The sequence below is a fragment of the Mobula hypostoma genome, chromosome 19 (genome assembly GCF_963921235.1).
Source record: "Mobula hypostoma chromosome 19, sMobHyp1.1, whole genome shotgun sequence".
Classification (NCBI taxonomy): Eukaryota; Metazoa; Chordata; class Chondrichthyes; order Myliobatiformes; family Myliobatidae; genus Mobula; species Mobula hypostoma.
The window spans coordinates 15,964,442-15,981,559 of record NC_086115.1 but is presented as its reverse complement, the minus strand read 5'-3'; the positions used below and the strand labels follow the sequence as shown (position 1 = coordinate 15,981,559).

General features: G+C 41.1%; 1 protein-coding gene and 1 long non-coding RNA gene across 2 annotated transcripts in view; one reads left to right on the top strand and one right to left on the bottom strand.

The window, feature by feature from the left end:
* Positions 1 to 662: 662 nt before the first annotated feature.
* On the bottom strand, positions 663 to 6,112 carry LOC134358857 (uncharacterized). Its single transcript, XR_010020969.1, has 3 exons — positions 6,054 to 6,112; positions 4,822 to 5,056; positions 663 to 1,237 (listed from the first exon to the last, which is right to left on the bottom strand). It is a non-coding gene; the product is annotated as an uncharacterized LOC134358857 (long non-coding RNA).
* The window catches only part of fbxw4 (F-box and WD repeat domain containing 4), a 170,676-nt gene continuing 159,188 nt past the window's right edge, over positions 5,631 to 17,118 (top strand). Inside the window, exon 1 of the mRNA XM_063071423.1 lies at positions 5,631 to 5,991. Coding sequence (XP_062927493.1) covers positions 5,798 to 5,991 — 194 coding nt within the window. The 5' untranslated portion in view covers positions 5,631 to 5,797. The remainder of the gene's footprint in view (positions 5,992 to 17,118) is intronic.

Below are 17,118 nucleotides of genomic sequence, written 5' to 3'. Positions count from 1 at the left end.
TTAAATCATCCCTAGCGTCAGGTGAGGTACCAGAGGATTAGAGGATAGTCAATGTTGTTCCGCTGTTTAATAAAGGCTCTAAAGTTAAACCAGGAAATTATAGGCTGGTGAGCCCGACATCAATAGTGGGAAAGTTATGGAAGGTATTCTAAGGGACTGAATATATGAGTATTTGGAGAGACGTGGACAAATTAGGGGTAGTCAGCATGGCTTTGTGCACGGTAGGTTATGTCTAACCAATCTTATAGAGTTTTTCAAGGAAGTTATCAAGGAAGTTGATGAAGACAAGGCAGTGGATGTTTCTACATGGACTTTAGTGACGCACTTGTCAAGGCCCCACATGGACAGTTGGTCAAGAAGGTTCAGTTACTTGGCATTCAAAATGAGGTAGTAAATTGGTTTAGACATTGACTGTGTGGGAGAAACTGGAGAGTGGTAGTAGAGGGTTGGCTTGACTGGAGGCCTGTGACTAGTGGAGTGCCGCTGGGATCAGTGCTGGGCCCATCGTTGTTTTTATCATCTGTATCAATGATCTGGACGATAACATGGTTAAATGGACCAGCAAATTTGTGGATGATTAGATTAGATTATGAGGACACGCAGTCCTCTTTTATTGTCATTCAGTAATGCAAGCATTAAGAAATGATACAATGTTCCTCCAGTACGATATCACAGAAACACAAGACAAACCAAGACTGAAAAACTGACTAAAACCACATAATTATAACATATAGTTACAACAGTGCAAAGCAATACCATAATTTGATAAAGAACAGACCATGGGCACGGTAAAAAAAGGTCTCAAAGTCTCTCGAAAGTCCCATCATCTCACGCAGACGGTAGAAGGGAGAAACTCTCCCTGCCATGAACCTCCAGCGCCGCAAACTTGCCGATGCAGCACCCTGGAAGCATCCGACCACAGCCGACTCCTGAGTCTGTCCGGAAACTTCCAGCCTCCGACACCGAGCACTGAGCACCATCTCTGCCAAGTGCTTCGACCCCGGCCCCGGCTGCCAAGCAATAGGCAAAGCTGAGGATTTGGGGCCTTCCCCTCCGGAGATTCTCGATCGCACAGTAGCAGCGGCAGCAAAGCAGGCATTTCAGAAGTTTCTCCAGATGTTCCTCCGTGCTTCTGACGTCTGTCTCCATCAAGATGACACCAAGATTGGGGATGTGGTGAACAACGAGGAAGAGTATCAGAGCTTGCAGCGGGATCTGGACCAGCTAGAAAAATGAGCTGAAAAATGGCAGATGGAAATTACTTTATACTTTATTGTCGCCAAATAATTGGTACCAGAACGTACAATCATCACAGCAATATTTGATTCTGTGCTTCACACTCCCTGGATTACAAATATTAAAAATAGTTAAAATTAGTAAATATTAAAAATTTTAATTATAAATCATAAGTAGAAAATAGAAAAATGGGAAGTAAGGTAGTGCAAAAAAACTGACAGGCAGATCCAGATATTTGGAGGGTATGGCCCAGATCCGGGTCAGGATCCGTTCAGCAGTCTTACCACAGTTGGAAGGAAGCTGTTCCCAAATCTGGCCGCACGAGTCTTCAAGCTCCTGAACCTTTCCCGGAGGGAAGAGGGATGAAAAGTGTGTTGGCTGGGTAGGTCATGTCCTTGATTATCCTGGCAGCACTGCTCCGACAGCGTGCGGTGTAAAGTGAGTCCACAGACAGGAGATTGGTTTGTGTGATGTGCTGCGCCGTGTTCACGATCTTCTGCAGCTTCTTTCGGTCTTGGACAGGACAACTTCTATACCAGGTTGTGATGTACCCTAGAAGAATGCTTTCTACGGTGCATCTATAAAAATGAGTGAGGGTTTTAGGGGACAGGCCAAATTTCTTTAATTTTCTCAGGAAGTAAAGGTGCTGGTGGGCCTTCTTGGCAGTGAACTCTGTTTGGTTGGACCAAGACAGGTCATTTGTAATATTGACCCCAAGGAACTTAAAGCTTTTGACCTGTTCCACTTGCGCACCACCGATGTAAATTGGGTCGTGCGGTCCGCTACTCCTTCTGAAGTCAACAACCAACTCCTTCATCTTGCTGACGTTGAGGGATAGGTTATTGTCTTCGCACCATGCCACCAGGTTCTTAATTTCCTCTCTGTACTCAAATTTAATGCGGACAAGTCGAGGAGTCACACTTCCGCAGGAACAACCAGGTTAAGTCTTACACGGGCTCTAGGAACACAGGTCCATATTTCATTGAAAGTGATGCCATAAGTAGATGAGGTCATAAAGAAAGTTTTTGGCACATTGGCCTTCATACAGTAAATCAAAATATTGAGTGTAGAGAGTTGGCATGTTATGTTGAAATTGTATAAGATGCTGGTGAGGCCTAATTTGGAGTATTGTGTGCAGCTCCAAACACAAGAAGTTCTGCAGATGATGGAAGTTTGTGGGTTCAAGTCCCAGAGACTTGAATCCAGGGTGACCTTCCAGTAGAGTGGCACACTACTGGAGTTACTGATCAAGTACTGAGTACAGGAGTTGGGATGTTACATTGAAGTTGTACATGATGTTGGTGAGGCCTGGTTTGGAGTATCCTGTGCAGTTTTGATCACCTACCTACAGGAAAGATGTAAATAGTTTGAATGAGTACAGAGAAAATTTACAAGGGTGTTGCCAGGATTGGAGGACCTGAGTTATACGGAAAGGTTAAATAGGTGAGGACTTCATTACTAGGAATGTAGAAGATTGAGGGACATACAAAATTATGAGGGGTATAGACAGGGTAAATGAAAGCAGGCTTTTTTGTCTACAGAATTTGAGTGGTACTACAACTTGGTCAAATAAGTGGTAAAACAGCAGAGGACCGTGTCCTGACATGGTTCACCCACTTTAAGAACCTGCTGGGAAGCCCTCCAACAATCACGGAAGAAGAAGAGGACATACCCACGATACTAACGCAAGACGACATCAATGATGGCCCATTCACCATTGAGGAACTGAAGAAGGCCAAATATGCACTCAAACAGTGCAGGAGCGCTGGACCAGATGGGATACCACCAGATGTCCTGAAGATCTGTGACCTGGACAAAATCTTGCTGGACAAATGTAATACGGCATTGATGAAAGGCGACAAACCAGAACAGTGGTCACTCTCAAACATTATCCCAGTCCCCAAGTCTGGATCCCTCAAAAAGACAGATAACTACCGCGGTATCAGCTTGACCTGCATCTTAGCAAAATTATACAAACGGATGACCTTGAACAGGATTCGCACCACCACTGACCCTAAACTAAGATTCAATCAGAATGGTTTTCAGCAGAAGCGCACAACAGTAATGTAAATACTTGCTCTCCGTAGGATCATCGAGGAAGTCAAGAAGAACAACCTACCAGCCGTGCTTGCTTACATCAATTTTCGCAAAGCTTTTGGCTCCATTCACCAAGGTAAAATGCTGAAGATCCTGAAAGCTTACGGAGTGCCAGACCATCTACTGAGAGCAATAGAGTCCAGCTATACCAAAACCATGGCGAAAATTATATCACCAGACGGAGAAACAGCAGTGTTCGAGCTCCTAGCTGGTGTGCTGCAAGGAGACACTCTGGCACCCTACATCTTTATAATCGTCCTTGATTACGCTCTGTGTCAAGCTACCAAAGATCATGACAAGCTTGGTTTTACCATAAAACCAGGGCGAACCAAAAGGGTCAGACCAGTTACACTCACAGATCTCGATTTTGCAGATGACATAGTCCTGCTCTCTGACCAAATGGAGGAAGCACAGCAGCTACTGACAAACGTGGAAATTGAATGCAATAAAGTTGAACTTCACCTAAACACTAAAAAGACAGAGTACATGGTGTTTAACTGTGACGAAGGTACTCTCAAGATCATAGAGAATGATCGCATTAAGAAAGTCTTTGACTACAAGTACCTCAGGTCAAGAATGATGAGTTTGGAGAAGGACATAAAGATACAGAAGGCGCTGGCGTGGAGGGCTATGAACGACATGAAGGAAATCTGGAAGTCGAATCTGACCAGAGGGCTTAAAAAGAAGATTTTCATAGCAGTCATAGAGTCCATTCTCGTGTACGGATGCGAGGCGTGGACACTCACCAAGACGATGTGTAAGTCTCCAAATGGTTGCTGTACACAAATGCTCCAGATGGCTCTTGATGTGAGTTGGCAACAGCACATGACGAACGTTGAGCTCTATAACAACCTACCGATGCTCTTCACTAAAATCAAGGCAAGACTGCAACTAAAGGGGCACTGTCTACGCCACCCCAAGCTACCTGCCAGCCTAGTCATCATATGGGAGCCCAAGCACAGGAGGATGAACCCTGGGCGCCCTCCCAAGACTATGGTCAACACGCTCCTAGAAGACAATGGCACAGCTAATGTAGATGAACTGAACACACTGATCAGGGAGAGGGAGAAGTGGAGAGTCCGTCATCGTGCCCGACGCCGGGCCCCTAGGCCTGAGTCAACGTAGTAGTAGTACAACTTGAGGACATGGGTTAAGGATGAAAGGTGAAAAGTTTAAGGGGAACATGAGGGGAAAGCTCTTCACTGAAAAGGTTGTGATATTGTGGAAAGAGCTGCCAGCACAAGTGGTGCATGCAAACTTGATTTCAATGTTTAAGAGAAGCTTGAATAGGTACATGGATAGTAGGGGTATGGAGGGCTATGATCTGGGTGTAGGTCAATGGGACTAGGCAGATTAAATAGTTCAGCATGGACTAGATGGGCCAAAGTGCCTGTTTCTGTGCTGTACTTTTCTATGATTCTAATATATAGAATCATAGAAATTTAAGTTTTATACCAAAAAAGACTATTCATCTCACTGTGTCATTACCAGGGCAAAATAATATGATTTGGATGCTCCCACTTCCAAGCTCCTTATCTGTAGCTTTGGGGATCTTGGCTCTTCAAGTGTTCATCCAGTTAGAGTAGCATAACAATTTGCATAACGCTTTACAGCACCAACTGTACGATTGGGGTTAATTTCCTGCCGTTGTTTGTAAGGAGATTGTATGTTCTCCCCATAATCGTGTAGGTTCATTCAGGTGCTCTGGCTTCTTCCCACAAACCTAAAAGACATAAGTGTTAGGGTTATTAAGCTGTAGGTGTGTTATATTGGTGCTGGAAGCTTGGCAACATTTGCAGATTGCCCCCACCTCATTCTTGGACTGTGCTTGTGGTTGACGCAAAAAGTATATTTCGAAGTTTTGCTGTACATATGACAAATAAAGCTAATCTTTAATATGATGTGCATTTCTGGTTACAATACCCCCTTCAAAGGATGTTCAGATCTATAACATAATATGGTGGGGAAAAACTCAATTCCTTTCTAATAAGATGAACCTAAACCTTCGGACTTCAACCGCTTTACAAATGCCGTTAGGAAATTAAATCCGTGTATGTGTACGACCATTGCGTTCACACGTATCAATCCAATACATAAAACAATTATGCAAAACGTATTAGATGTCTCCTTGCAGTATTAGATAAAATAATAAAATTGCATAGAACAGTTGCTTGCAAATTCTCTCCCTGCTTACACGCGTGATTTGTACTTTTCCACTACAACAGATGATCTGCAGTTGTACTTTATATAAACTCTGACATAAATTATATATATGCCACTGGAACAGTTGACACGACAGTCCCCGATTACACGTGTGTGTGACTCCCGTGTGCACGGCTGGAGATGGCGGCCGGCAGAGTATAGAAGGAGGGGAAGGATGGGGGTGAGTGCTGGTGGAGGGGTGTGATTTGCTCTGTTCGGGTGTCAGGCTGGGCTGCCGTGCCCAAGGGGGTCGAGGAGGGCGATGCTGGCGCTGCTGCTGCCCCAGCTCCCCGACGACATCCTGCTGCTGCTGTTCTCGTACACAGACGCCCAGGCCCTGGGCAGGCTGTCGCAGGTCTGCAGGAGGTTCCAGCGGCTCATCGGCAGAGACACTCTGTGGAGGAGCATCGCCAAACTCTCCCTCAACACCGGCCTCACCCGCCTCGGCAGAGACGCGTAAGTGAACGCTGTTTTTAAAACCGATTCCCTTTTTTTTAAAAAATGGAGGCGCGGCCTACCCGAGTCCGGGGTTTCTGGCGACCCGACCACCAGTCTCCATGGTTACCGCCCGTCACCTTTTCTGAACGTCGCTCGAAAACATCTAATTTCACCCTCTGCCTAAGAAAGTTTTTTTAAAATTTCCACCTTCTTCATTGCTTTATTTTAATTTTCACATTACTTTCATTTTAATCCCACTAGCTAGGCGTTCTTTCCCCCATTTATTTTCTGCATCGAAGCTCAATCGATCTGCTGTCATATGTTTTTTTATATTCTTGAGAAATTTATTTTGAAAATTTTAATCCTTTATGTTAGGGTACATTGCTCAGTTCAGTATTTAGTTTCTGAATTTACGGGGAGGGGGCGTGGTTAAAAAGGAAGATTTAGTCAATATCCCTTCTAGGGAGGACTGGGATGTTGGAGAACGCAAAGGGAAATTGAAAATTTATTACTAAAGAACGTAAATTTAGGTAAAAATAATAATTTGTGATAGTTATGTTTTAATGAGAAAGGTGCACAACAGATGATGGCATGCTGAATTCCTGGGTTCACCCAGCATTTTGCGTGTTTTGGGTGGTTTTTTTTAATTTAAGGCCTTCCTTTATTCGTTAGTTTTAAAAATTTTAAGTCAAGGCTTGTTTTGGAAAATTATTTTTGTTATGTTTTGTTACTCCAAAACAAAACTAATTGAAAGAAAATCATGGAACCAGGAGATGCATGTGTGCTTCATTTCTTACATTACTGAGGTATGTACATATGATGACACATGCCATATATATATCATAAATAATTTATTACAGGATATATATTCTAACAAGGTCCCCCCCCCCATAAATTCCAACCAGAAACTAAATACTGAACTGAGCAATGGACCCTAACATAAAGGATTAAATTTTTCAAAATAAATTTTATATATATATCCTGTAATAAGTTATTTGCACAACAAAGAATGCTTAATCAAACAATATATTTACAATGCAACACACAAAAAATGCTGGAGGAATTCAGATCAGGCAGCATCTATGGAAATAAATAAATAAATAGTCATATTTTGGGCTGAGACCCTACTTCAGTTCAGGACTGAGAAGGAAGAGGGAGAGGTAAAACACACACACAGACAGATGGCGTGCTCTGTGATGGTTATAGGAGTTGAACTGCAGGAGGTGGTTCTCACAGCTCTGGACACCTTTCTTCTGGACATGTTGGCATACCGAGCAGTGCATGGCAAGCTGCTCAATGTGCTAATCTATCTCAGGCTGCTAGACAAAGCTTTGGGCTTGTGCTTTCATTTTGATCGGCATGTAGCTCACTCCAACACTTTAAGCAGGAGTTATCTTTTCAGCAGTATGAGTTCTTAGTTGGATATCTGCAGGCTTCAGTTCAGTATCTGTGAAATGCCATTCAGGCACATTTTGTGGAATGAGTGAAACAGCTGATCTAATGTTCAATTCCATTTTAATGAATTTGTTCTCTTCTGATGTAAGCCATATTGCTTGTTTCTTGTTAGTTTTCACAATGTAAGTCTCAAGGCTGGTCAGTCCTGTGTCAATCTCATCATTATCAGATTTTTCATCAATAGTGTGCAGATTAGAGCCTTTTTTGGAACTGCAACTTGACTTTTTATCTTTTTCTCTTCCCTGCAGCCCATTTATTTTTGTTTGCCCGGCATGCTCTTTGTATGTGTCCTATACTGTTGCATTTTCTGCAAGTTTTGCCTTTAAACATGCATTGGTGTGATGTATGTGAATACTTACAAAAAATGGTAACATAGTCTGTTCTGCTAGGCAGGTTTCTGATTAGACATTGCAATTTTTTTCATGTTCACTTTCATTCCTGACTGCAACTCAATTGCTTCTGTGTCTGCTGTTTCCATTGATACAGTGACTTCAACTGCTCTTTCAAGTGTGAGTTATGCTACATTCAGGAGTCATTCTTGTATGCTTTCTTGTAAGATTCCACAAACTAAAGAATCTCTAGGTGCATCATTAACCCCATCACTGAACTTGTAATGCTCAATCTGTTCAATTTAATCATGTATGCTGAAATGGACTCTCCTTTCTGATTCTGCTTATGAAACTTAAAGCATTCTGCAATTAACAATGGTTTTGGTTCTAAATATTCCCACATTACTTTCATGACATCAGCAAAGTTCATTTTGGCTGGTTTGGTTGGAGTAGTTAAACTTCTAAGCAAACAGCATGCTTTTGTACCTTTTACACTCTGTAACACTGGCACTCCTTTCTCATTGGGTTTTCCATTTACTTCAAGATACTGCTCAATTCTCTCATTATACAATATCCGATTATCTGTTGTGTAATCAAATGCGTTTATTTTTCTGATATAGCCCAGTATTTCTGCTTTTTTTAAAATTCATGATTATTATCATCTGCCACAGTGTATGAACTCTTCTTGGTCTTTTTTTCTGCCTCTCTCTCTTCCTCTTGTGAAGAAACAGACATTTTGTGCTTGTTTTTTTTTAACTCAAACATCTCTTTTCCCTTTGTGAAGAAACAAATGTGCTGCTCTTCAATAGGTAGTCATCTCAGGTTCAGTTTAAAAGTTACTCGTCTGCACTGTTAGGGATGTTTTTTAAATCCAAAACATAAAACTAATTGAAAGAAAAACACAGGGCCGGGAGATGTGTGTGTTCTTTGTTTCTCACTTTAGTGAGGTGAGCACATATGACATAGTGGCGTAATGAAGAATGCTATTCATGTGCTTTTACATATAACCCATAATAAATTATTTAAACAAAGAATGCTTAATCAAACAATGTATTTACAATATTACTGAATTATTAAATACACAACAATTTTATTTTTATTTCTGAAGGAACACTGCTTGATTGGAATGGCCCCCTGCATTGAGCACCTCATCCTGGTTGGAATGTTGAGATGGCCAGTTAGGGTAGTTTGCTGTATTCTCTTAACCTAAAGTGTGCTTTTGTGCTGCAAATATAAGGTCAACTAAAATTTATTTATTATCCGTTCTGCAGGATTAAAGTTGACTGGTATTACATGAACAGAGGTGCAAATGCAAGGAATCACTTACTATTGCAATATTATGCTGCAGAACATAGAACACTACAGCACACTACAGGCCTTTTAGCCCATGATGTTGTGCCAACCTTTTAACCTACTGTAAGATCAATCTAACTCTTCTCTCCTACATAGCTCTCCATTTTTCTATTGTCCATGTGCCTATCTAAGAGTTTCTTAAATATCTCTAATGGATCTGCTTCCAACACCACCTCTGGCAGTATGTTCCACACAACCACCGAGTTCTGTGATTTTAAAAAAATAAAGTTACCTCTGACATCCTCTCCTATGCTATCTTCCAATTACTTAAAAATTATGCCACCTGGAATTAGCCATTTCTGCCCTGGGAAAAGTCTCTGGCTACTCACTCCTTCATTGTCTCTGCCACCTTGTTTACTTCTGTGAAGTTGCCTCTCATCCTCCTTCACTTCAGAGAGAAAAGCCTAGCTCGCTCCACCTATCCTCATAAGGCAATCTCTAATCCGGGTAGCATCCTGGTAAATTTCTTCTGCACCCTCTCGAAAACTTCTTCATTCTTCCTATAATGAGGCGACCAGAATGGAAAATGATATTCCAAGTGTGGTTAACCAGGGTTTTACATGCAATGTTTCAGTAGTACGGATATTTCGAGTTTATGATAAATGGTCTCAACCCGAAACATTGATTCTCCATCACCCTCTACACCTGCTAAGATCCACCAGCACTTTAATTTTTGCTTTACTTGCAGTCGCAAAGTTTTTGAGCAATTTGCGTGCAAATTCTTAAAATTGGAAGTCAAAATGAATCATCTAAAAACATAAATAAGGACTATAAAAGCATCTATTGGAATGTTTAAAATGAGGAAAGACTAGTAAAAGGCAATGTGGTTCTCTTATAATCTCTTATAGAATTAAGGAAATAGCAGAGTAAATAAATAATTCTTTAGTGCCTGCTTTCATTGAGGAAAAGCTTCTGAACATGCTGGAGAATAATGTATCTAGAGTGAGTGAAAAGCTGAAAGAAATTAGCATTAATTATAAAAATAGTTGAAAAAAATAATAGAGCTGAAAGCAGTTAAATCCCCAGGACTTTTTAACTTGCAACCCAAGGATTTGAAAGAATTGGCAATGGAGATAGTAGATAAACTGGTTGTCATCTAATTCTTTTGCACCTTATTGTCTGTCTGCACTGCACTTCCTCTATAATTGTTACTCCTGTTATTGTTTTCCCTTGTGCTAGCTCAATGCTTTCTTGTAATGAAATGATCTGTATGGCTGGCATGCAGAACCAGATTTTTAGATGTACTGTACCTCAGTATTTGTGATGATAGCAAACCAATTTCTAGAACAGTCCTCACAAATTGAAAGGAAGCAAATAAAACCCCTCAATTAAGGATAGGAAAAAGACAGCAGGGAAACTATAGATCAGTTAGTCTGGGGTAGGGTAAGTGATAGAATCAACTGAGAAGCAAGTATAATATATAAAGTGAGTGCTGTTTCCTGTAACATACACAGGGGTGGTGGTCCTCATGTATATTAGTACTGGGAACGGCAGCTCCTGTGTATTTTGTAGAATATTTTGATGTACATGTGTACAAATAAAGTTGAAGTCAGAAGTTTACATACACCTTAGCCAAATACATTTAAACTCAGTTTTTCACAATTCCTGATGTTTTATCCTAGAAAACATTCCCTGTCTTAGGTCAGTTAGCATCACTACTTTATTTTAAGAATGTGAAATGTCAGAATAATAGTAGAGAGAATGATTTATTTCAGCTTTTATTTATTTCATCACTTTTCCAGTGGGTCAGATGTTTACATACACTTTGTTAGTATTTTGTAGCATTGCCTTTAAATTGTTTAACTTGGATCAAACGTTTTGGGTAGCCTTCCACAAGCTTCTCACAGTAAGTTGCTGGAATTTTGTTCAATTCCTCCAGACAGAACTGGTGTAACTGAGTCAGGTTTGTAGGCCTCCTTGCTCGCACATGCTTTTCCAGTTCTGCCCACAAATTTTCTATCGGATTGAGGTCAGGGCTTTGTGATGGCCACTCCAATACCTTGACTTTGTTGGCCTTAAGCAATTTTGCCACAACTTTGGAGGTATGCTTGGGGTCATTGTCCATTTGGAAGACCCATTTGTGACCGAGCTTTAACTTCCTGGCTGATGTCTTGAGATGTTGTTTCAATATGTCCACATAATTTTCCTTCCTCATGATGCCATCTATTTTGTGAAGTGCACCAGTCCCTCCTGCAGCAAAGCACCCCCACAACATGATGCTGCCACCCCATGCTTCACGGTTGGGATGGTGTTCTTCAGCTTGCAAACCTTACCCTTTTTCCTCCAAACATAACGATGGTCATTATGGCCAAACAGATCAATTTTTCTTTCATCAGACTAGAGGACATTTCTCCAAAAAGTAAGATCTTTGTCCCCATGTGCACTTGCAAACTGTAGTCTGGCTTTTTTATGGCGGTTTTGGAGCAGTGGCTTCTTCCTTGCTGAGCAGCCTTTCAGGTTATGTCGCTATAGGACTCGTTTTACTGTGGATATAGATACTTGTCTACCTGTTTTCTCCAGCATCTTCACAAGGTCCTTTGCTGTTGTTCTGGGATTGATTTGCATGTTTCACGCCAAAGTACGTTCATGTCTAGGAGACAGAATGCATCTCCTTCCTGAGCGGTATGACAGCTGCGTGGTCCCATGGTGTTTATACTTGCGTACTATTGTTTGTACAGATGAACGTGGTACCTTCAGGCATTTGGAAACTGCTCCCAAGGATGAACCAGACTTGACATCATTTTCTGACCTCAATTTGATGGAAAATTTGTGTGCAGAACTGAAAAAGCATGTGCGAGCAAGGTGGCCTACAAACCTGACTCAGTTACACCAATTCTGTCTGGAGGAATAGAACAAAATTCCAGCAGCTTACTGTGAGAAGCTTGTGGAAGGCTACCCAAAATGTTTGACCCAAGTTAAACAATTTAAAGGCAATGCTACAAAATACTAACAAAGTGTATGTAAACTTCTTACCCACTGGGAAAGTGATGAAATAAAAGCTGAAATAAATCATTCTCTCTAGTATTATTCTGACGTTTCACATCCTTAAAATAAAGTAATGATCCTAACTGACCTAAGACAGGGAATGTTTTCTAGGATTAAATTTCAGGAATTGTGAAAAACTGAGTTTAAATGTATTTGGCTAAGGTGTATGAAACTTCTGACTTCAACTGTATGTACCAATATTAGTAATGGAAAAATCTACATCAGTTTCTGAAAGAAAAGCATGATTAGCAAGTCTTTTTGACATAACTAGCATAAATAAAGGGAATCTAATAGATCCTGGTGGTGTATGTCAGTTTTGATGAGATACTGCGCAAAAAGTTACTAAATAAAGTCAGAGGAATTGTGGAGGGGGTATGTGTTGAGGGTGGTAAATGGATAGAAAAAGTTTTAAATTAAGTCTGTTATATTCAATTTGAAACGGTCACTGCAGAGGTGCTGCTTGGTTGGTGCTGAGTCGCTGTCTATTCACAATTTATATCAGAGATCTGGATGTAGGGACCAAGTGTCATATATCTGGGTTTCTTGACAATACAAAGCTGGGTTCTCTATCTCTGTGGCCTATGAGGTTGATGCAGAGAGGCTTCAGGGGGATAACGTCATACCAAGTGAATTGATCAGGATGTAGCAGATGAAATATAATGTAGGAAATGTTATTAAAAACTAGAAACTCCAGAATTTTTGAAAAAGTTAAGTGACTGAAATTCTTAACATAGAACTAATAGAAAGAAAAAAGGGGAGACCAAGGAAACGTGAAAACTTCATTTTTACTTTTACTGAGATGCACGTATAACATAGTTGCATAATGACATGTGTCATTCACATACTTTTACATATATCATGTAATGAACCTGTAATGTTTAAGTAATACTAGACAACGGGGTGACCCATTGGAGCACCCTTTGAGAGAAGGGTAGTGCAGTCTGATGTGACCAGAATGAACATTAAATTTTCCTGAATGCTATTGGTGTCGCATTGCTTTGGAAACTGAAGTAGAAAACCTCAGTTTATTAAAGAAGAACGATGCGTAGCAAAGCAAATATAGCTGCTCCTCATTTAATGAAGGACACTCCTGATGGCATAATTTCTGGTTTATCTGCCACCCTCGTGCCTCTCATTGTCATTCTGGAGACATGCAGCCCTTTCATCCCCCGTCTCTTCATCTCTTCTGCTGTTTGTTGTTTGTCTCTGATCCTGGAGACGTGCATGCCTCTCCTCCTCTGTCTCTTCTTCTCTCATCTTTTTTTGTCCTGACTCTTTGATCCTGGAGTCGTGTGGCCCTGACCTCATCTGATTCTTGTTCTCTCCTCCTCCTTGCTGCTCCCAATGACGTTTGACGTCATCTCTTGACCATAATGTCCCCCTTCCCTTTCCATGCGGCATAATTAGGCTGACCATTTTTTTCACCCTAATGCTGGATAGAAGATACGAAGCAGTAACCCAAAGGATGCTGATTATTCTTGATGTGGTTGGTGCTCTCCTAAATGGACGTGATATAGTCACCGCTGTCCTTCGACTGCAGCAAAGGGTTTGATGGGTATCTCGAAGTACGTCATTACAATAAGATTTAATTGTCTCTTATTGATGGGTGGCAGTTAGATCTGTCCCAATCTTGCACATGCTGATGGTGATTAGCAGAATGTGACCCCTCGAAATAGAGCAGCCCTGCCCTTTTTCTCCGGTAAGTGTCGCTGCTGAGGCTGGCCATGCGTATGTGTCGGGCTGTCACGTCCCAATTTCCATGATGGCTGATCGGATCTCGGGTTAAAAGGGAGCCTGTTGATTTTTGCGAATGAGCAATTTTATACGAATATATAAACCTGAACTTTGTCTGCATTCTGTAAGTTAGCGCATTTTAATTCGATTTAACCAAAAAGAGTGCCGCTGTAATGCACCATTTGCGCTAATTGGAGGTCACAGACAGACAGAGCATGAGAGTTTTAGTAGTATATAGATTGTAAATATATTATTTGATTAAATGTTCTTACAACAATCAATCCTTAACCAAACAATGTATTTACAATATACTCAAATATTAGTAAAATATAAAATAGACAACAATCCTCCCTGCTTAGCTATAAACTCCAACTCAATGTAGAATGCATTACAACCTGTATACAGTATATTATAACTGCTATATAGACATACACAGCATAGTAAAATTTTAATTATCCCAGTCAAGCCTGAATATTTAATCGCTGTGGAGGATTTCTCACTCTTGTGGAATAATGTCTTTCCTGACCAGAGAGGTCGGAGAGCACAGTTGTGTAATCCATGCACATCAATGGTGTGACCACAGATGCTTGGTTTAAATAATTCACACTTACTGCATTGTGCCATGAGCCCATAGTCTTCTAATCTTCGTGACACAGAATGGAGATTTTGCAGATGTTCCTTGTCATCCTTACTAGTAACAGTGAAGTCATCCAGGTAACCAATTCCATTTTACTTGCCCATTGTTAGTTTTCACATTGTAAATCTCAAGGCTACTTAGTCCTATATCACTCTCATTAATAGCATGCAGATTTATGAAACTCATTCTGAAACTGCAACTTGACTTTTTATGTTTTTCTCCTTCCTGTACTCTTATTTATTTTTGTTTGCCCAACATGCTCTTTGTAAGCGTTCTACTTTGTTACATTTTCTGCAGGTTTCACCTTTTGACTTCACTGGTCTGGTGTATGTGAGCCCCTACTACAACAGTAACACAGTTTGTTTGGCCAGCCAGGTTTCAGATTCAATGTTCCAATTTTGCTCACTATCATTTTCATTCCTGACTGTAACTCAATTGTGTGTCTGTCTGCTGGTTATATTGATAAAACCATTTTAAATGCTCCTTTAAAGTTGAGTTATGCTTCATTTAGGAGCCATTTTTGAATGCTTTCTTGTAAGATTCCACAAACTACAGTGGTATGCAAAAGTTTGGACACCCCTGGTCAAAATCTCTGTTACTGTGAATAGCTAAGCGAGTAAAGGATGACCTGATTTCCAAAAGGCATAAAGTTAAAGACGACACATTTCTTTAATATTTTAAGCAAGATTACTTTTTATTTACATCTTTTACAGTTTCAAAATAACAAAACAGGAAAAGGGCCCAAAGCAAAAGTTTGGGCACCCTGCATGGCCAGTACTTAGTAACACCCCTTTTGGCAGGTATCACAGCTTGTAAACACTTTTTGTGGCCAGCTAAGGGTCTTTCAATACTTGTTTGGGGGATTTTCACCCATTCTTCCTTGCAAAAGGCTTCTAGTTCTGTGAGATTCTTGGGCTGTCTTGCATGCACTGCTCTTTTGAGGTCTATCCACAGATTTTCGATGATGTTTAGGTCAGGGGACTGTGAGGGCCATGGCAAAACCTTCAGCTTGCGTCTCTTGAGGTAGTCCATTGTGGATTTTGAGGTGCGTTTAGGATCATTATCCTGTTGTAGAAGCCATCCCCTTTTCATCTTCAGCTTTTTTACAGACGGTGTGATGTTTGCTTCCAGAATTTGCTGGTATTTAATTGAATTCATTCTTCCCTCCAGTGAAATGTTCCCTGTGCCACTGGCTGCAACACAAGCCCAAAGCATGATCGATCCACCCCTGTGCTTAACAGTTGGACAGGTGTTCTTTTCATGAAATTCTGCACCCTGTTTTCTCCAGACATACCTTTGCTCATTGTGGCCAAAAAATTCTATTTTAACTTCATCAGTCCACAGGACACGTTTCCAAAATGCATCAGGCTTGTTTAGATGTTCCTTTGCAAACTTCTGACGCTGAACTTTGTGGTGAGGACACAGGAAAGGTTTTCTTCTGATGACTCCTCCATGAAGGTCATATTTGTGCAGGTGTCGCTGCACAGTAGAACAGTGCACCACCACTCCAGAGTCTGCTAAATCTTCCTGAAGGTCTTTTGCAGTCAAACGGGGGTTTTGATTTGCCTTTCTAGCAATCCTATGAGCAGTTCTCTTGGAAAGTTTTCTTGGTCTTCCAGACCTCTACTTGACCTCCACCGTTCCTGTTAACTGCCACTTCTTAATTACATTACGAGCTGAGGAAACGGCTACCTGAAAAAGCTTTGCTATCTTCTTATCGCCTTCTCCTGCTTTGTGGGCATCATTTATTTTAATTTTCAGAGTGCTAGGCGGCTGCTTAGAGGAGCCCATTGTTGCTGATTGTTGGGACAAGGTTTGAGGAGTCAGGGTATTTATAAAGCTTTGAAATTTGCATCATATAACCATATACAGGTTTCCCCCACCAAATGAAGGTAGAGCGTTCCTATGAAACGGTTCGTAAGCGGAAATGTCGTAAAGCGAAGAAGCAATTACTATTTATTTATGTGGGGAAAATTTTATGAGCGTTCGCAGACCCAAAAATAACCTACCAAATCATGCCAAATAACACATAAAACCTAAAATAACAGTAACATATAGTAAAAGCAGGAATGATATGATAAATAGATAGATATACTTTATTAATCCCGAGGGAAATTTGGTTTCGTAAATACACAGCCTATGTAAAGTAGAAATACTTCCCTACAACGATTGCCTGCACAGATCTCCGTAGCGAAAATCTCACACAAGCGCTCTCGGCAGACAATCTCACGCAAGCGCCGTTGGCATAAACGCGCTCTCCAGTAACCTTTAAACCATGAAGCTGCCAAATCTACCAAATAACACGTAAAAATACACAGCCTATATAAAGTAGAAATAATGTATGTGCAGTGTAGTATCACTTACCGGAATCGGGAAAACAGCTTGCCGAGCAAACTGATGATGGTGTGTTAGGCTGAGTCGTCGCAGGTTGGGTGGTGCAGTAGCCCCCACCCTCCGGGCCGCCGACCCGATACATTGCTGCGAAGAATGCAGCAGTAGCCGGGAGGCACACAGCACATCTTTAAGAAAAAAGCCGAAATAAACATGCTGATTAATTAGGTGCCGCCGACACATAATTGTCTGCCCAGATCAGAGGCGATGCATTCGGAAGTCGGCACTGATCTGGGCCGACAATTACATGTCGGCGGCACC